This window comes from Stegostoma tigrinum, chromosome 39 (assembly GCF_030684315.1).
Source record: "Stegostoma tigrinum isolate sSteTig4 chromosome 39, sSteTig4.hap1, whole genome shotgun sequence".
Classification (NCBI taxonomy): Eukaryota; Metazoa; Chordata; class Chondrichthyes; order Orectolobiformes; family Stegostomatidae; genus Stegostoma; species Stegostoma tigrinum.
Window position 1 is genome coordinate 10,254,689 of NC_081392.1, and position 21,266 is coordinate 10,275,954.

Genomic DNA, 21,266 nt, shown 5'->3' on the forward strand with positions numbered 1-21,266 from the left:
TAAAGTGAGGTGCCAGGAGGATAGCCCGTTGGCGCAGGTGAGAGGGCTGTGGGGCTAGAACAGCAGGTTGTGCAATGAAGTCTCCCTCAATCAGAGTTGGCATCGCTCAGTCGGCTCCTGTGAAGTGCTGGTCATGGCATGGGTCAAGGGTCAAACTAGGCCCCTCGCCCTCCAATAAATCTCTATCCTCCCCCCCCCCACTCCTCTCTACCCCCCTGCCCTCACAACGCCCTCTCCCAATGAATCAATGTCACATTGTGGGATGCAGTAGCCATGAACTAATTGCCACATCGATGGGGAAGACCATGCCTATTAGCTACTGGAGACCCCTATTGAGGAGCTCCCTATATACCCTTTCCCCCACACCCCATGGCAGGTCGGTCGCTTCCAAATGGAGGAATATCCTTCAATCTTGACTCCGCAAAGTCACAGAAGGCCTGCAGTCTAATATCAATGGGTCTGAGGGTGGGGGGCGGGGCGGTTGGAAGGGAGAGAAACTGAGCTCAAGCTGCACATCCTTCCACTCAGTGTACCACCTCTTTGTCGCCCTCACGGGCCTGGCTGTATCCCAAGAAGGGGTGTCCACAACTCCCCCCGACCCCCACGCTCAACTTTAAAACGGTCAGGTAGAATGGCAATGACTAATGGAGCCAGAATAGGCTGAATGGCCTCCTTGTGTGCTGTAGTAATTCCCTGAAGTGGTGCCTACCTTCCCTCCCAACTCCTCTCCCCATCCAATCAGGTCCCAATATGTCACGTCACATCAAGATCGCAGTGGAATGCATCACGCTTAAAATTCACCAAATTTTCTTCTTCGTTAAAAATATCCCAGTAAAAATTTTTGAACGGCGGGCCAGGGAGGCAAGAGAGAGAGAAAAACAAAAGCTCCCCCATCCCACACCCACCCCACCTTTTCCCTCCACACAGCTACAACAACATTTACACTCCTATATACACCACTGGGCCTCAGGCCTCAGGCTCCTTCGCCACTTTTGGGTCACTGGGTAGAACATGGAGAGAATACAAAGGGTTAATGTTCGGGGCCTGAACCTTTTCACCCGCTTCCCCTCGTCATTGAGACCTGACCAGCTGCACAAGCAGAAAAAGGACATCATTTTTAGACCATAGGGGGTAGCTTTAGCTTGGATGGGCTGGGTTTGCGATGCTGACTGATGCCAATAGCGTGTGTTCGATTCCCAGCCCTGGCTGAGGTCACCGTGTAAGTCTGTCCTTTTCAACCTCTCCCCTCATCTGAGGTGTGGTGGCCCTCAAGTTAAACCAACACCAGTCACCTCTCTCTAATGAGAGAGCAGTCCTAGGGTCTGGTAAGATGTTGGGTGACTTTGCTTGTAAGGTTACAGGACAGAAGGAGCCCATTCGGCCTGCCATGATCGTGCTGGCCCTTCCATAAAGACACCCTTTCTCCCCCACAACTCTTGGCCTGTCACCTTTCTCTGTGGGAATAATTACCCCAATTCCCATTTTTGGTAAGTTGCTCTGTGGAGTCTTACCGGGTAGGAAGAGAATTCTAACTTTGACTACAAACAATCGGGAAAACTGCCAAGAATTCCATGGCAGATCTCTCAGTAGTGAGTTAATGGCAACTTAATGATTACAGGACTAGGTTGGCTACCAGCTGATCTATATTGACAGGTCCCATTGTCTAATTGCATGGATGGGAAAGGAATGGAGCTGAGAGGGATGGATGGTGCCACCCTACGTTTGGGAATGCTGGGGTATGTTGTGGGGGGGGGGTGGGTGAGCTCTAAGGCGGGAGGTCCATTTCCTTGGTCAAGGGCTTCTGGGATGAAGGGATTGGATTGTTGTTGAGGCTGGCCGAGGCTCTCCATGGTAACCAGAGGGAGGCCAATTCCAGACTTTGTCTTCTTGCCCCACTGCATTGGGATAGTTTTAGCCCTCTTGCACCCCTCACCAGGCTTCTGGGGTCCAAGGGGCAATTGGCTTTGTCTCTGAGCATCAATGGCTTTAAAGGCCAGCAGGTTAAGAACCTACAAAGAGAGGAAAATAATGTAACGTGAGAGGGAATTATATCTTAAAAGTAAAGGGGGGGGACCCAGCTGGGCAAAGAAGAGGAAATTGATTTTCCTCTTAGAGCATTGTGAATCTATGGAATTCCCCTCCTCAAAAACACAGCAGATGTAAAAAATCATCCAATAATTTTAAGGCAGAGGCAGATAGATTCTTAAAAACTTTGGGGGTGAAAGTTCATCAAAGAACGTAGAACTGAGGTGAAAATCACATCAGCCGCGATCTTATTGAATGGGAGACAGGCTAGCAGGGCTGAGTGGCCTACTCTTATCCCTTTCCCGTTTGTAAATCAGCCAGGAATACTGAAAACAGGTTGTTTAGGCGTGAAGGCATTAGGGAGACCCCTAAAAAGATGGTCCGAGGCATGAAGAACCCCTGTTTCATAGAGAGAATGGAGACATTGGGACTATTTTAGCTGGAGAAGGTGGAGGGGAGATCTGGTTGAGGCATCCAAAATCATGATTAGATGGTGTAGAAAGAGAAACTATTCCCATTGGAGGAAGGATTGAGAATGAGAGGGAACAGATTGAAGGTGAATATCAAAAGAAGCAACAGTGGTGGAAGGCAAAATCATTTAATGTAGCGAGTGATTAAGATCTGAAAATGTAATGCCTGTGACTATGGTGGAGGCGGATTCAACTGAGCCTCAAGAGGGAATTGGATCACCACCTGAAAAGGGTTATGTGGAAAAGACGGGAGAAGGATACTGGGAACATTGTTCCTACATAAAACCAGGGCAGAAACCGCTTTCTGTGGCACAGAATTCCATAGGCTCCCCAGTCTCTCATCATCTCAGTATTAAATGGCCGGTCTGTATCCTTAAACTGTGACTCCTTGTAGTATCCTTGGTCATCCAGAACATCCTTTAGCCTATCTAGCCCTGCTTATAGGTATTTATGAGCTTAGAAGGAGGTGAGGGAGCTTTAGAGATGGAAATAGTGAACCTTTGCCTGACCCCTAACCACAGAAGCCTTCCACCAAACTGTTGCATTAAATGACAGAGTTAAATAAATCACAGTTTGTCCACAAGCTATATCCGTCTGTTAGTGGAATCCATGATCCTACAGCTGGGGATAAATAGGGATACTTTCTAGTGTACCTAGCTATTTAATTGAGACTGTTCCCTGATGGCTGCCATCTTGAAGTGATTCACTACAAAGATGGGCCTTTTGAGGCTCGAGTCCTCTCACCAATGAGGGCAGAAACGGTTAATACAGGCAACTGGTGGCTCAGATAGAACCATCTCGCCCATGAGTCAGAAAACCGCAGATTTAAATCCCACTCTGAGGCCATAGGCACCATCAACCAGGCCAATAAATGCCCACTGCTGCTGCGCCAAAGGAGGGACATGCGCCCAGAGGTGCCACCTTGTGGATGTGATGTTAACCTGGGTCATCCCCGAACACTACCCCATCAACATGTCAATAGCTGTACTTCTTCCCACATTCCCCCTTCCACACCCCAACCCGAACAATCTGCCAATCACCGTCCCCTTTCCCTCCCCAGGCCCGACCAATATTCCACCTGCCCCGTGTGAAAGGTCCTGTTTGGAAAGCATGATGTTCCTGTCACTTTTCAGGTTGTGAGTTGGGGTTGTGGGGAGCGGCGAGGTGGTGCGGGGATGGGCGGGAGGGCAGGTGTGAGGGGAGCAAAGCAATGAAATACTGAAGTTGGCTGGCTGGCTTATCCCTGGGATTTTCCTGTGCGCGGTGGCGACCTCTGTGCACCCGCCGATGTTGACGGTTGCATGAGCACGCTTCCACAAATTTTAGCGAGTTGGCTGCAAAAAGCGCTTTTCCCGCAACGTTCCCGAGGCGACCAGGAGGCGGTGGGAATTTGCAACACCGGTCTGTCTGCCCTGCATCACACGGTGGTCATCACCTTGAGAGAGCCTGTCCGAAAGCGAAGGATCTTCTTCTTCAGGGCGTGCGAGGCTTTGATCTTGACAAAGGCCTTGGGTTGCCCAGACTCTCGGCCCATGGCCTGCGGTGTCAGCTGCTGGGGCCAAACTAGGCCCGTGGCCTCCTCCTCCTCCTCATCTGTGTCACTGGAGCCGCTGCTGAGGCCTGGCGACTGGGCCTCACTCAGGCTTGACTCGCTGTCCCCGAAGCAGTTGGCAGCATAGACCCTGGTGCCCGGTGCCCTCCCCTCCTCCCCTTCCCCCTCCTCCTCCTCCTCGCCCCCACCGCCCCCTGGCCCGCGATGCCTGGACGGATACTCCGAATCGCTTCCCGGGTGCCCCGGGGTCTTCGGATACCTCTTGAGCCTTCGCCGCCCCTCAGCCTGGGGGTAGGCCACGGAGCTTGGGGGCGGGGCTGACCCCTCATCCCGGGAGATCTCCGCTGTTGACCTCCAGCGCCGGTGGCACCCATTGGGATGTCGCCTGGAGCGTGTCGGCCTAGCACCAGTCACCTCGTCCCGCTCGACCGTGTTGTACTTGATGCAGGGCACACCATGTCGGTTCAGGAGGCTGTTCTCCGACTGGGAGCGGCAGGTCTTCTTGCCCCGGGGGGAGGGCCTCCGCCCGCTCCTCTTGGCCGGCTCGGATTCCTCGCTGAAGCGGCACTTCTTGCTCGAGGCCTTACCCTTCTCTCGGAAGCCAGGGGGCGCCCCTGCCTCGGGCGAGGCATCAACAGAGCGCCCTTTGCTCATCAGTGGGCCTTTGGCTTTGCTGCCGTGGCTGGCGGTGTGGGCTTTATACGACTGCTGAGCCGGGATGTACTGCGCGCTGACCATCTGGTACCCGCCGTCGTCTGCCCCGGGCGACCTCTGGCTGCTGACCTCTGACCGCGGCGTTTGGTCAAAGGACGGCGAGCGGAGCTCCGAGGATTCGGGCCGAGTAGACAGGAAGGCCTGATGCCTGTCGTCGAGGAAAGCCTGAGGCCTGTCGTCGAGGAAGGCCTGAGGCCTGTCGTCGAGGAAGGCCTGGTGCCTGTCGTCGAGGAAGGCCTGAGGCCTGTCACTCAGCTCATACATGTTCTGGTAGTAGTTCTCCTGAGGGGAAGCCCTCATGGCTGGATGATAATTCAGCTCGTGATACTCGAGAGAGGTGGGCCTCATGGGAGGCGTGTTGGCCATGAGCCTGATGGGCTTCCTCAGGCTCTGCTGTGAACTCTGGCCCTCGTCCACACTCTTTTGCTGCTGGATGGCAGCAGTGAAGCTGTCGACAGATTGGCAGGAGGGAACCGTTTTCTTGGCAGACAGCTGCTCCCTGCTCGAAGTCCACTGGGGCCTATACTTGGGCGATGGCAGGCTTCCATCAAAGCTGTGGGAGCTTGGGATATTCCTACGCTCGGACAAAGACCGGGCCGGATCACAGGCCCCAATCGGAGGGCTGGCGGCCTCCGTGCTCCTCTGGCACATGCTGCTCTGCCGAATCAGGCCTTTCGTGGCCTCCGTGCTGAGGCTAGTCCTCAGCTTGTTGGGCCGAACTGGATAAATACGTTTGTGCACCAGGCCTGTGATGTAATTCTCCAGCCTCTTCGAGTGCACGGCCTCCAGGCCCAGAGGCATCTCGCCCTGGGAGCCGAAGAATATTTCGCCGTCGTCGTCCAGCTTGTAGCTGCTCAGGTAGGAGGTGGGCGACATGGGCTTCTCCTCACTGTTGGCCCTCAGCGCCTGGCACAGCAGCGGGCTCTGCACGGCCATGGCATGGAGGGGGCTAGGATATGGGAAGAGGTCCAGGCCGTCGCGGGTGATCAGGTCGCACTGGTACTTGGGTTGTACGTCCATCAGGGCCTCGAATGAGTCCGCGCGATTGGTTGAGAATGAACGGGGCACAGAGGAGACATAGTCGCTGTCGGCATAGCTCAGACTCTCATCCCGGTCCAAGTGCAGAGGCTCAGCTGGGAGAGAAAAGATCATCAATGTTAGAACACGGACAGCACGGGGTTAGATACAGAGTAAAGCTTCCTCTACACTGTCCCCCATCAAACACTCGCAGGACAGGGACAGCATGGGGTTAGATACAGGGTAAAGCTTCCTCTACACTCTCCCCATCAAACACTTGCAGGACAGGGACAGCACAGGGTTAGAATCAGAGTATAGCTCCCTCTACACTGTCCCCCATCTCACACTCCTAGGACAGGGACAGCACGGGGTTAGATACAGAGTAAAGCTCCCTCTACACTGTCCCCCATCACACACTCCCAGGACAGGGACAGCACAGGGTTAGATACAGAGTAAAGCTCTCTCTACACTGTCCCCCATCAAACACTCCCAGGACAGGGACAGCACAGGGTTAGATACAGAGTATAGCTCCCTCTACACTGTCCCCCATCAAACACTCCCAGGGCAGGGACAGCACAGGGTTAGATACAGAGTAAAGCTCCCTCTACACTGTCCCCCATCAAACACTCACGGGACAGGGACAGCACGGGGTTAGACACAGAGTAAAGCTCCTCTACACTGTTCCCCTTCAAACACTCCCAGGAAAGGGTTCAGCACATGTTAGATACAGAGGAAATCTCCCTCTGTACTGTCCCCATCAAACATTCCCAGGGCAGGGACAGTCATAGAGTCGTACAGCATGAAAGAGGCCCTTCAGCCCTTCATGTCTGCAGTGACTTATCTACATTAATCTGACTTTACCCTATCGCTTGGCCCATGGTTTTGAATGTTATGATACTTTGAGTGCTCTTCCAAGCGCTTTTAAAAGATCATGAGGTTTCCTCCATCAAGTGCCCTCATTCCACACTCCCCCCACCCCCTGGATGAAAACATTTTCCTCAGATCCCCTCTAAACCTCCTGCTTTTCACCTGAAAATTCTGCCTCCTTGTTATTGACCCTTTGACTAAGGGAATCTATCTTTCCATCTACTCTGTCCATACCGCTGATAAATTTACACACCTCTATCAGGTCACCCCTCAGCCTTCTCTGCTCCGAAGAAAACAGCCTGAGCTTATCCAGCCTCTCTTCATCGCTGAAATACTCCATCCCAGGTTACATCCTGGTGAATCTCCTCTGCACCCCTTCCAGAGCAATTACACCCTTCCTACAGTACAGGGAGCAGAGCTGCATTATAGTACTCCAGCTGTGGCCTAACCAAAGTTCTGTACAGCTCTGACATAATCTCCCCGTTCTTACCATCTATGCTGTGAGTGATAAAGACAAGCGTCCCATATGCCTTCTTAATGACCCTATGAACCTGTTCTGCCACCTTCAGGGATGTTTGGACAAACTCCCCAAGATCCCTTTGTCCTCTGAGCTTTCTACTGCCCTGCCATTCATTGAGTACATCTCGTCTTATTCCTCCTTCTGAACTGCATCAACTCATACTTATGAAAGTTTCATTCTGTGTGCCACTTCTTCAACTATCTGGTCCATCTGACCAACCTGTCTACATCCTCTTGTAATGTAAAATCTTCCTCTTCGTTGCCACCGCCCAGCCAGTCTTTGAGTCGTCTGCAAACTTACTTACCATCTCCCCAGTATTCTCATTGCTTATATGAGAGGCCCATCGCTGATCCCTGTGAAATGCTCATGGGCTCCAGTCACACAGTCAGCCTTCAGCCACCACCCTCCTGTTGCTAAGCCAAACCATCTTGGCGAGTGACCCTGGGTCCCATGAGCTTTTGCCTTCTCTATCAGTGCTCCGCGTGGGACCTGGTCAAAGGCCTTGCTGAAGTCCAGATAAACCACATCAACTGCGCTGCCCTCATCTACACCTCCTCGAAAAACTCAACCAGATTTGTCAGGCATGACAAAGCCATGCGACTATACCTGATCGAACTCTGTCTCGCTGAGATGCCAGTGTCGGACTGGGGTGGACAAAGTCAGAAGTCACACAACACCAGGGTATGGTCTAACGGGTTTATTTGAAATCACAAGATGTCCTCAAGTCACCTGACAAAGGAGCAGCTCTCCAAAAGCTTGTGATTTCAAATAAACCAGTTGGGCTACACCCTGGTGTCGTGTAACTTCTGACTTTGTTCACTAAATGGAAATTAATCTCTCCGTCCCTTCAGTGGCTTCCCCAGCACTGGCCTGAGACTCACTAGTCCCTGGTCTGTATCTACCATCCTTCTTGTAAAGTGGAACCACGTTTGCGCTCCTCCAGTTGTCAGTCACCTTCCCCTGTTGGCCAGAAATGATTTAAAAATGTGGGTCAGGGCTCCTATGATTTCCTCCCCCATTTCCCTCAGCAGACTGGGATGCCACTCGTCTGCACCTGGAGATTTGGCCACTCTCATACCTCCTAATGCCACCTCACTGGCCATACCCATCTGCTCAAGAACCTCCCAATTCCCCTCCCTAAACGCGGTCACATCCTCTTTCTCCTGAGTAAAGACAGAAGTGAGCTATTCATTCAAGACCCTACCAATGTACTCTGAATCCACCAGCAGATCCCAAATGGAATTTCCTGGTTATCCACATCCTACGACAGTTCCCTCCTTCTCAACCTGTCCCCTCGCCTGAGGTTATGGTGACCCCCAGGTTAAACCACCCCTTAGCCATGTTTCTCTCTAATGAGATAGGACAATAGCGATTTTATCTAGTAAAGGTTATCATGAAGGCCCAGTCTTCTCAAACTACCCCCTTAACTGAGGCGTGGTTTCTCCAATCCTACCTCTGCTCTCCTAATCATGCTCGTAAGATCTCCCGGCTCAGACATAGTAAAGCTTCCTCTACACTGTCCCCCAACAAACATTCCCGGGACAGGGACAGCACAGGGTTAGATACAGAGTAAAGCTCCCTCTACAATGTGCCCCATCAAACTCTCCTAGAAGAGGGACAGTATGGGGTTAGATACAGAGCAAAGCTCCCTCTACACTGTCCTCCATCAAATACTCCCAGGACAGGGACAGCATGGGGTTAGATAAAGAGTAAAGCTCCCCCTGCGCTGTCACCCCCATCAAACACTCCCAGGACAGGGACAGCATGGGGTTAGATACAGAGGAAAGCTCTCTCTACATCGTCCCCCATCAAATACTCCCAGGACAGGGACAACATGGGGTTAGATATAGAGTAAAGCTCCCCCTACGCTGTCACCCCCATCAAACACTCCCAGGACAGGGACAGCATGGGGTTAGATACAGAGGAAAGCTCTCTCTACATCGTCCCCAATCAAATACTCCCAGGATAGAGACAGCACAGGGTTAGATACAGAGTAAAGCTCCCTTTACACTGTCTCTCATCAAACACTCCCAGGACAGGGACAGCATGGGATTAGACACAGAGTAAAGCTTGTTTTACAGACGGAATAAATGTGAAATGTGGGAAGGGACGGTGCTTGCTTTTGTACGACGAAGCCAGAAGCTACGCACACTCCAAGAGTGAGTGTCGGGTATGAGTCAAGTCATTCTGTATTTTTCACCATTTCCATCTGTTCAGAGCTATGTCTGTTTGCCAAGCCTGACTCCTGGCATCAGCCTTTTTTCCCCGGGAGGGATTCGGATGGTTTGGGGGTGAAGTAGCATGGAGCACAGGGAATGCAACGGAGATTCGAGACACAGCAGCTAGAATCCAACTGACTGGCAGACTAGAATTGAGGGAGTGAATGGCCTCTTCCTATTCCCACTCTCAAAGGGCCATGAATCTACAGAAAGCTCTGTGCCAGATGGTTGCCAGGACACTGAATAAATTTACAGCAAGAGAGAGACAGATTTTTAATGAATGATGAGTTGAAGGGTGACAGAGAGTGGGCAGGGAAGTGCAGTTCAGACCAGGATGAGATCAGCCATAATTGCATCGAGTGGCAAAGCAGATCGAGGGGCTGAATGGCCTCATCCTCCTCCTAGTTCTGGTGTGATGGTTATGTGTCCACCTCGGGGTCAGGGTTCATGGCCTCTGATCCCGATGGAATGGTTCTTTCGGGGAATGGTGCTCTGGGACCGTCAGAAAAATGATGATCAGGGGTGAGTCCTGATGTTTTCCACAGCTGAGTATCCAATAGGAGAGGGCAGTCCAGGCCTCTCAGGCTGCTCGGGTTAGGGGGTTGGGGGTGGAAAGAGAGGACGTCGAGCTGAACTGGAACAAACTAAAAATAAAATTAGCCTGTGATGGGGTTTGAGGAGGTTCAACAAGAGGGTCCTCAAAGGCATGATCCAGAATGTTCCATCCCAGCGAGGATGAGCAAGAATAAGCCGTAGCTTTCAGATAAAATAAAGGGGATTGGGTGGATTTTTGAAATTACGAGGTTTGCAGGGAGAGCTTCCAAAGAGGTGTCCCTTCAAGGAGAGATCTTCTGAACTCCACTCCCTGAGAACATCGACAGATCTTTGAGTAGGGGAGTTGGGACTTCATGTTGAGTTTGTACGGATGTTGGTAAGGCCTCTTCTACAGCCCTATGCCCAGTTCTGGTTGACCTGCTGTTACAGGAAGCTGGAGGAGGTTCCGAAAAGATTTACCAGGAATGAAGGGCCTGAGTTATAAGGAAAGGTTGGATAGGCTGGGACTTTTCTCCCTGGAGTGTAGGAGGTTGAGACGAAACCTGGTGGAGGTTTATAAAATCACGTTGCAAATAAATAAGGTGGAAGTCGTGTGTTTTATTCCGTGGGGTGGGGACACTTTTTAAGGTGAGAGGAGAAAGATCTAAAGACGTGAGGGGCAACTATTTTGCACAGAGAGTGGTGCACATGTGGAATAAACTTCCAGAGGAAGTGGTGGATGTGCGTACAGTTGCACCGTTTGGATAAGTACATGAATAGGAAAAATTTGGAGGGATGTGGGCCAGGAGCAGGCAGGTGGGACTAGTTTATTTTGGGATTATGGTTGGCATGGACTGGATGGACCGAAGGGTCTGTTTCCGTGTTGTATGACTCTGCAACTCTACATCAGCTACTCAACACCTACCTAAAGATTTAGGTCGTTCACTTGCATAATTCATGCGAGCCTCTGCCAAGCCAATCCACGGATAGTTGCATGAAGCAGATTGGAAATTGGAAAAACATTCAGCAAAGATTGAGGCGGAGGAATCGGAGAGAGCAGGGGAAGGACCCTCACTCAGTTCATAGAAGCCTGCAGCAGGAAGGAGAGACAGGGCATGGGGGTGGAGAGAGACAGGGAGGAAAGCAGAGGGTGGGGGATGGTGATGGCGAGGGGAGAGGTAGAGAGAAATCAGAGTGTTACGGTGAGGCTCAAACGTCCTTTGTTCAGTCTTGCCGCATGTAAGCTGCCATCGAGCAACGACAGCAGTGGGAATGACTTGCTCAGCTTCTCCAGGTATTTGTGAAAGGAAGAGGCATTAGGATCTAATACAGAAAGACACCAAGCCAATCCAAATCTCACTGGGGTACAGTACAGTTGGGATCAGGTCTGTCACAGCATGACACTGGGGTACAGCACTGGTGGGGGACAGGTCTGTCACTGTATAACACTGGGGAACAGTACTGGTGGGGACAGGTCTGTCATTGTATAACACTGGGGTACAGTACTGGTGGGGACAGGTCTGTCACTGTATAACACTGGGGTACAGTACTGGTGGGGACAGGTCTGTCACTGTATAACACTGGGGTACAGTATAGGTGGGGACAGGTCTGTTACTGTATAACACTGGGGTACAGCACTGGTGGGGGACAGGTCTGTCACTGTATAACACTGGGATACAGTACTGATGGGGACAGGTCTGTCACTGTATAACACTGGGGTACAGTACTGATGGGGACAGGTCTGTCACTGTATAACACTGGGGTACAGTACTGGTGGGGACAGGTCTGTCACTGTATGACACTGGGGCACAGTACTGATGGGGACAGGTCTGTCAGTGTATAACACTGGGGTACAGTACCGGTGGGGGACAGGTCTGTCACTGTATAACACTGGGGTACAGTACTGATGAGGACAGGTCTGTCACTGTATAACACTGGGGTACAGTACTGGCGGAGTCAGGTCTATCACTGTATAACACTGTGGTACAGTTCTGGTGGGGACAGGTCTGTCACTGTGTAACACTGGGATACAGTACTGGTGGGGTCAGGTCTGTCACTGTATAACACTGGGATACAGTACTGGTGGGGACAGGTCTGTCACTGTATAACACTGGGATACAGTACTGGTGGGGTCAGGTCTGTCACTGTATAACACTGGGATACAGTACTGGTGGGGACAGGTCTGTCACTGTATAACACTGGGGTACAGTACTGATGGGGACAGGTCTGTCACTGTATAACACTGGGGTACAGTACTGGTGGGGACAGGTCTGTCACTGTATAACACTGGGGTACAGTAATGATGGGGGACAGGTCTGTCACTGTATAACACTGGGATACAGCACTGGTGGGGGACAGGTCTGTCACTGTATAACACTGGGGTACAGTACTGGTGGGGACAGGTCTGTCACTGTATAACACTGGGATACAGTACTGATGGGGACAGGTCTGTCACTGTATAACACTGGGGTACAGTACTGGTGGGGACAGGTCTGTCACTGTATGACACTGGGGTACAGTACTGGTGGGGACAGGTCTGTCACTGTATAACACTGGGGTACAGTACTGGTGGGGACAGGTCTGTCACTGTATAACACTGGGATACAGTACTGGTGGGGACAGGTCTGTCACTGTATAACACTGGGATACAGTACTGGTGGGGTCAGGTCTGTCACTGTATAACACTGGGATACAGTACTGGTGGGGTCAGGTCTGTCACTGTATAACACTGGGATACAGTACTGGTGGGGACAGGTCTGTCACTGTATAACACTGGGGTACAGTACTGATGGGGACAGGTCTGTCACTGTATAACACTGGAGTACAGTACTGGTGGGGACAGGTCTGTCACTGTATAACACTGGGGTACAGTACTGATGGGGGACAGGTCTGTCACTGTATAACACTGGGATACAGTACTGGGTGGGGTCAGGTCTGTCACTGTATAACACTGGGGTACAGTACTGGTGGGGACAGGTCTGTCACTGTATAACACTGGGGTACAGTACTGGTGGGGACAGGTCTGTCACTGTATAACACTGGGATACAGTACTGGTGGGGTCAGGTCTGTCACTGTATAACACTGGGGTACAGTACTGGTGGGGACAGGTCTGTCACTGTATAACACTGGGGTACAGTACCGGTGGGGTCAGGTCTGTCACTGTATAACACTGGGGTACAGTACCGGTGGGGACAGGTCTGTCACTGTATAACGCTGGGATACAGTACTGGTGGGGTCAGGTCTGTCACTGTATAACACTGGGGTACAGTACTGGTGGGGACAGGTCTGTCACTGTATAACACTGGGATACAGTACTGGTGGGGTCAGGTCTGTCACTGTATAACACTGGGGTACAGTACTGGTGGGGACAGGTCTGTCACAGCATGACACTGGGGTACAGCACTGGTGGGGGACAGGTCTGTCACTGTATAACACTGGGGTACAGTACTGGTGGGGTCAGGTCTGTCACTGTATAACACTGGGGTACAGTACCGGTGGGGACAGGTCTGTCACTGTATAACACTGGGATACAGTACTGGTGGGGTCAGGTCTGTCACTGTATAACACTGGGGTACAGTACTGGTGGGGACAGGTCTGTCACTGTATAACACTGGGGTACAGTACTGATGGGGACATGTCTGTCACTGTATAACACTGGGGTACAGTACTGGTGGGGACAGGTCTGTCACTGTATAACACTGGGGTACAGTACCGGTGGGGACAGGTCTGTCACTGTATAACACTGGGGTACAGTACTGGTGGGGATGGGTCTGTCACTGTATAACACTGGGGTACAGTACTGGTGGGGACAGGTCTGTCACTGTATAACACTGGGGTACACTACTGATGGGGACAGGTCTGTCACTGTATAACACTGGGGTACAGTACTGGTGGGGACAGGTCTGTCACTGTATAACACTGGGGTACAGTACTGGTGGGGGACAGGTCTGTCACTGTATAACATTGGGGTATAGTACTGATGGGGACAGGTCTGTCACTGTATAACACTGGGGTACAGTACTGGTGGGGACAGGTCTGTCACTGTATTACACTGGGGTACAGTACTGATGGGGACAGGTCTGTCACTGTATAACACTGGGGTACAGTACCGGTGGGACAGGTCTGTCACTGTATAACACTGGGGTACAGTACTGGTGGGGACAGGTCTGTCACTGTATAACACTGGGGTACAGTACCGGTGGGACAGGTCTGTCACTGTATAACACTGGGGTACAGTACTGATGGGGACAGGTCTGTCACTGTATAACACTGGGGTACAGTACTGGTGGGGACAGGTGTATTTCTGAAGCGCCCAGGTTAATGAAGGCTGTCACCTATAGCTTGAAAGTTCATTTGTCCACACTATCTCAAACTCATCTGAATAACTAGACATTACAATCAAAAGTGACTGAGAATATTTTCACACAGGTTGTAATCTGCCTCACTCTATGATGTCCTACAATCCTCTGAGATCCATATGGTGCTCCAGTTGTGTTCTCTTTCAGTTTCCTCAACTCCTTTTACCCCTCCTTCAGCTGCCGGGGGCCCTTAACCCGCGGGCTCCTTTCCTAAACTCCTCTGTCTCTCTCTCTCCCTCACTCTCTCTCTCTCTCTCTCTCACTCTCCTCTTCTTCTGTCCTCCTTTAATACACGACTCTTACGGCTTATTTCCTTAACTGGTTGTCCTTCCTGACATCTGTACGTGGCGTCAATGTGAGACATCTTGTTCAACAGGCACTCCTCTGAAATGCTTTGAGGCGCTCTCACTATCTTAAAGGTGCTATGTAAATGCAGGGTGCCAGTACTCTGCTGCTCCCTCCTTCCAAGATCCCTTGAGCCAATTGCAGACGATTGAGAATGACTGTGATGAGGCGTTGGGAAGGTGTTGTGGAAGGTTGGGATGGGAGGGGAACATTAGTTGGGGGGGCGGTGACATGAGGTTGGAGGGGGTGTGGGTGTGTTGCAGTGGTGGGGAAGGGGGGATTGGGGGCAGCAGGTACTCCTCCTCCTCCTCTTTGCTTTGTGAACAAATATGAGCCAAACCTTCTCTCTTCAAACCGCCCATCAAGGAGGGGACATGGGCATCAGAGATGGGCCAGGCTGGCATCTAGCTCAGGTCACCACCTGCGATCAGGAGGCTTCGGCACCTGACTTGGCGTCAGGCCCCAGCCGACGAATCAGCCAACATGTCCATCCCCATGACCTGCTGCCTCTCTACACTCATCAGCACACAGGAGGACCCTTTATCCAACGGGATGATGGTTAACCACTGGCCAATCTGTCCACTTCTCCCTCCTGCTACTTGCAATACTTTGATTCCCAATAAAGAGAAATGACAAAAGAAAATCTTTCCCAGAAGGTGATGGCTTGGTGGCTCAGTGGTTAACACTGCTATGTCCCAGTGCCAGGGACCCAGGTTCGATGCCAGGACTCGGGAGACCGTCTGTGTGGAGTTTGCATGTTCTCCCTGTGTCTGCGTGGGTTTCCTCCAGGTGCTCCAGTTTCCTCTCACAGTCCAAGGATGTGCAGGCTAGGGTGGATTGGCCATGGGGATTGGTGTAGGCTATGGTCTAGTGGTTTTATTGCTAGACTATTAGTTCAGAACATTCAGGCAATGTTCTGGGGATCCGGATTCAAATGTGGCCAAAGCAGGTATGGAATTTAAATTCAATGTTAATCCAGAATTAGGAGATGGCGATGACTGTGAATCCATTGTTGATAGTGGGGGAAAACCCACCGTGTTCACTAATGCCCTTTAGGGAAGGAAACTGCTGTCCTTACCTGGCCTGGCCTACATGTGACTCCAGACCCAGAGCAACAGGGTTGACTCTTAACTGCCTTCTGGGCAATTAGGGATGGGCAATAAATGCTGGTCCAGCCATGATGCCCACATCCAGTTAATGAATTGTAAAAAATGCAGATTTGCAGGATTAGGGTGACTCTGGGTGGGATGCTGTTCAGAGAGTCAGTGTGGACTCACTGGGCTGAAAGGTTATTTGCACACTGTCGTCATTCTAAGATTTCTTTTGATGTTTGCCACTGGCTTTTCCCCCAGAGTTACACACAGCAGTGTTGATCTTCAGAGGTGACTCCAGACTAGTTCGGGAGGGGTGGGGTGAAATTGGGTGAAGGATTTGGTCGTAGCAACTGATGATCAGATTGACTGAGGTTGGTAATCACTCTACCATTAGCCTGAAATTGCCTTCCATTGGCTGCCTTCCCAAACCACTAAAGAGAAGGCTCAGAACAGAGGGAAACATGGAAAGCATTATGAACCGTGAGGATGATCATCATTGACTTATGGGCGACACATGGCACTTGGAAATTAGGTCAGAGAATCATGAAGTGATTCACTCTAGTTCGGGAGAATGAGTGGGGGTCAAGCAAGATAAAGGCTGGAATCATTCAGGGAGTACAAAGGCTGGGGGAACTGGTATATATGTGCACAAATGCCTTGAATGTGGCAGTGCAGGTCAGGAAAATCATTAATGTTGCATGCATTGAGTGTAGGAGCTGGGGGGTCATGTTGTGGCTGTACAGAACTTTGGTTAGGGCCACTTTTGGAATACTGCATTCTAGTCTGGTCTCCCTGCTATAGGAAGGATTGTGAAACTTGAAAGGGTTCAGAAAATATTTATCAGGATGTTGCCGGGTTTGGAGGATTTGAACTACAGGGAGAGGCTGAATAGGGCTGGGGCTATTTTCCCTGGAGCGTAGGAGGCTGAGGGGTGACCTTATAGAGGTTTATAAAATCATGAGGGGCAAAGACAGGTGAATAGTCAAGGTGTTTTCCCCAGGATAGGGGATTTCAGAACTAGAGGCTGTAGGTTTAAGGTGAGCAGAAAGATGTAAAAGGAACCTGAGGGGAAAATTTGTTCACACAGGGGCTGGTGCATATATGCAACAAGCTGCCAGAGGAAGTGGTGGAGGCTGGTACATTGACAACATGTAAAAGTCATCTGGATGGGCATATGAACAGAAAGAGTTTAGAGGGATATAGCCAAATGTGGGCAAATGGGACTAGATTAAGTCAGGATATCTGGTCAACATGGACAAGTTGGATCAAAGGGTCTGTTTCCGTACTGTACACCTCTATGACTCCAGTTATCAGCATGTCTGAGAAAGTTCTACTAAGTTAAATTTATAGATCCAATTTCACCAAAGATCCTCAGAGAGCACCTTCCAAACCCATAACCACTTCCATCTAGAAGGACAAGAGCAGCAGATACATGGGAACACCACCCCCCTGCAAGTTCCCCTCCTAGTCACTCACCATGCTGACTTGGAAATACATTGCTGTACCTCCGCTGTGTCTGGGTCAAAATCCTGGAATTCCCTCCCTGAGGGCATTGTGGGTCAATCTACAGCAGGTGGACTGCAGCAAGACGGCAGCTCACCACCACCTTCTCAAGGGGCAACTAGTGACGGGCAATAAATGCTGGGCCCAGCCAGTGACACCCACGTCCCACAAATAAATTTTAAACAAAACACTGATCACTGTGTTGCGCATCATCTATCTTCTAAGAACGTGGGGACTTTAGAGAAGTATGTGGGTTAGTGTGTGTGAGGGCAGTCACCTTCTCCTCTGATGAGTAGAGTTTTCTTATTTACGACTTCTGCCATTAATTTAGGTGCCGTGATATGGCAACTTGTAAAACGTTTCATTTTATTTTGGTGTAAAAATACACCTAACAATAAATAGCTATTCTAGTCTGTTTTGCCATACTTGTACATTAAAGAAGATGTAGATTATTGTATCAATTGCATCAAGAATCCTCATTTGTTGTGAAAACTCCAAGTGGTTCACCAATGCCTTTTAAGGGAAGGAAATCTGCCTTCCTTACCTAGTCTGGCCCACACATGACTCTAGACCCACAGTAATTTGGTGGACTCTTAACTGCCCTCTGCAATGACCCTAGCAAGATACCTGGTCCATTTGGATTGGCTCAGTGGTTAGCACTGCTACCTCATTGTGCCAAGGACCCAGGTTCAAATCCAGCCTCGGGCAACTGTCTGTGTAGAGTTTCTCCCTGTGTCTGTGTGGGTTTCCTGCAGGTCTGCTGGTTTCCTGCCAAAGACTTGTAGGTTAGGGTGGATTGGCTGTGCTAAATTGCCCCATAATATCCAGGGATGTGCAGGCTAGGTGGTTACTCATGGGAAATGCAGAGTTACATGGATGGGTTTGGGGATGGGTGGGATGCTCTTTGGAGGGTTGGTGTGGGTTTGATGACCCAAATGGCCGGCTTCCATACCATGTGAATTCTGCTGTTGTTGCCCATGAAATGGTCAATAAATATTACTCTGTCCAGTTATGCCCATATCCCATGAAAGAAGGAAACAAAACCTCTCCACTGATGTTAATCGTATAATCTATATTGCCGCGGGACACCTCTTTATCTGAGAGGAATGATGTAGGCTTAGACTTGCATGCCTCTGGAGTGGGACACAGCATTTCTGACACAGAGGAGAGAGGCCAGGCAGAATGGGCTGAGCGACCTCATTCGGTACCATAACTATTCTAAGAGACTGAGGTGTTTTTTTGGCCGGTTGATGAAACGAGAAAATGCCAGCCGGCATGGGGTGAGTAGGAAGGTGTGTGCTTTTGCTTTTCTGCACCAGCTTGCTGTGCATAAATTAGATACTGCGTTGCCTATATCAGTGCAGAAACTGCACTTTACAGAAAATGAAAACAAATTCATTGGCTATGAAGCACTTTTGGACGTCCTACTATTCGAGAAGTGCTTTATAATTGCAAATCCTTTTTTAGTTTGACCTTCAATTTTGATAGAGGGCTTTCATTGCTGCTAAGGATGCTGGGATAGCCCATTCTCCATTGCCCTCCCTTTCTCTGTTGGTAGGAAATAAATGGCAAAGGGCAAGCAGATTGACAAAGCCCATACAAGCAATGGATTGCAAGCTTGAGCCAGACAGAAAAACTGGAGGTGACTACAGCCCCTGGAAATGAGTGAGAAAATCGGGAGATCAAATTGCACTTCAGCAAAGTTAAAGGTGAGTCCAATAAATTTATTGTTAGAAAGGCACCAGAAAAAATGGCCAAGAATATTCCTGGGGTCTTTCAGAATGAATCTAATTCTCTTTCAGGGAAACGAATCATTGCTTTGATTAACTGTACCCTAATTAATTCCTGATGGCACAAGGAGCCATACATATTTCTCTTCTATTGCATGATTGTTTTCCCTTGTTCATTCATGGGATCTGGGTATCACAGGATGAAGCCCGTATTCATTGCCCATTCCTAAGTATGCAGAGGGCAATCTGGAGGCAACCACATTGCTGTGGCTTTGGAGTCACATGTAGTCGAGACTGGGTAAAATGGCAGACTTCCTTCCCTAGAGGGCATTAGTGATGGAGTTTTTAAACAACATTATTCCCTCAATAGTTTCTTAATTTAAGATTTTTGTTCAATTCAATTTCCACCATCTGCCTTGGCAGGAGTTGAACCTGGGGTGCTGGATTAATAGTCTAGTGATAGCACCACTGAGCCATCAGCTCCCTGTTGAAACACTGTCTTCTCTCCCAGGTGAATGTAAAAGATCCCATGGTACCATTTTATAGAGTCAAAGATCCAAAGTGTAATACAGCACAGAAACAGACCTTTGGGCCCAACCAGTCCATACCAACTATGCTTCCACACTAAACTAGTCCCACCTGCCTGCTCCTGGCCCATATCCCTCCAAACCTTTCCTATTCATGTACTTATCCAAATGTCTTTTAAATGTTGTAACTGTATCCACATCCACCACTTCCTCAGGAACATCATTCCACATGTGAAGCACTCTCCGTGTGAAAAATTTGCCTCCCTCATCTTTTTTAAATCTCTCTCCTCTCACCTTAAAACTTTCAAAGAAGAGTGGGTGAATCTCTCTGCACACCTCATTGATGGCCTGGGTCAACATTTCTCCCTCAACCAATATATGTAAATTTGGCAGCGCAGTGGCTCAGTGGTTAGCATCGCTGTCTCCCAGTGCCAGGGACCCAGGTTCAATCCTTCCCTCACGTGACTGCTCCTGGGGAGTTTGCAAGTTCTCAAATAAACGAGTTGAGCTGGTCAGTATTACCTTGTTATTGGTGGGAACCTTGCCTTGTAACCAAGAGAGCAAATGGTGTGTCAGCCTTTATTCCAAGAAGCTTTGAGTACATGAGTAAACTTGCAATTTTATGCGGCCTTGGTGAGTCCACAGCGAGAATATAGTGGGCAGTTTTGGCTTCCTTACCTAGGGAACAATACCCTTGGCATAATGGGAGTGCAATGAAGATTCCACTGAACTAGATGGAGGGAGTGACATATGAGAAGATTAAACAGACTGGGCTAACAGTCTCTAGGGTTTAGATGAATAGGAAGTGATTGCAAACAAATATACAAAATTCTGAGGACTCCTGTAATGCAGTGGTGGCATCCCTACCTCTGGGCCCGAAGATCCAGGTTCTAAGTCCCTCCTGCCCCATGTCCAAAAGGTTGATACAAAATCCTGACAGAGCTTGATATTGTCAATGTAGGGTGGAGGCTTTTTAAGAATTCAGTCATTTATAGGATGATGACATTGCTGGCCAGGCAGCATTTACTGCCAATCCCTAGTTGCCCAGAGGACAGTTGAAAGTTGATGACATTGCTGTGGGTCTGGAGACACACGTAGGCCAGACCAGGTAAGGATGGAAGATTCCTGATAAGGGACGTTAGTAAACCAAGTGAGAGCTCTTTCACCCCCGATAATTAACAATGGATTCATGGTTGCTATTAGACTCTTAATTCCAGATATTTTCAATCAGATTCAAACTCTGTCATGTGGTGTGGATCCATCTGTGATGGCAGGATTTGAACCTGGGTCCCTCGGGTAATGCGTGGGTTTCTGGGTTAACAGACCCGCAATAGAACCACCAGGCCATCACCTTCCACTAGGAGGCAGCTTGGAAGGAGAGGACACAGACTCAGGATGGAAAGCAACCTATTTAGGGCCATGATGAGTAATTTTTTCACTCAGAGGGCAGTGGAGGCTTTGGAATTCTTCACCCCAGAGCAACTCATCTCACGTCTGTGATCCGGAGATTGCCATCGATGATTCAAAATGTCAGGGGGGTGGTGCAGGAATGGAAAATTGAGCATGATCTCAGGTTTGTAAAGGCTTAATGGCTTCCTCCCGCTCCGAGCCCTCATGGCTGTGCTTACACACATTAGCAGTCCTGTCTACCACACTAGTGCCTGCAAAACACACTCCACTAGCTATCTCCTCAAATGCTGTATCATTCCATTATTTTATGAAAGAAACCTCACACATCCCAAGGATGGGAATTTCACCGTCAGGTCATAGAATCCTTACAGTGCAGTAAG

The 21,266-nt window shown here is 49.9% G+C and overlaps 1 protein-coding gene across 3 annotated transcripts in view; it reads right to left on the minus strand.

The window, feature by feature from the left end:
• Positions 1-216: 216 nt before the first annotated feature.
• The window catches only part of LOC125447685 (dapper 1-like), an 88,997-nt gene continuing 67,947 nt past the window's right edge, over positions 217-21,266 (minus strand). For 2 of the 3 annotated variants that reach the window (XM_048522302.2, XM_059640965.1), the window contains 2 exons: positions 10,844-11,008; positions 217-5,894 (listed from right to left, as the gene is read on the minus strand). In XM_048522302.2, coding sequence (XP_048378259.1) covers positions 3,913-5,894; positions 10,844-11,008 — 2,147 coding nt within the window. In that variant the 3' untranslated portion in view covers positions 217-3,912. The remainder of the gene's footprint in view (positions 5,895-10,843; positions 11,009-21,266) is intronic. The other variant, XM_059640964.1, reaches the window with a different exon arrangement.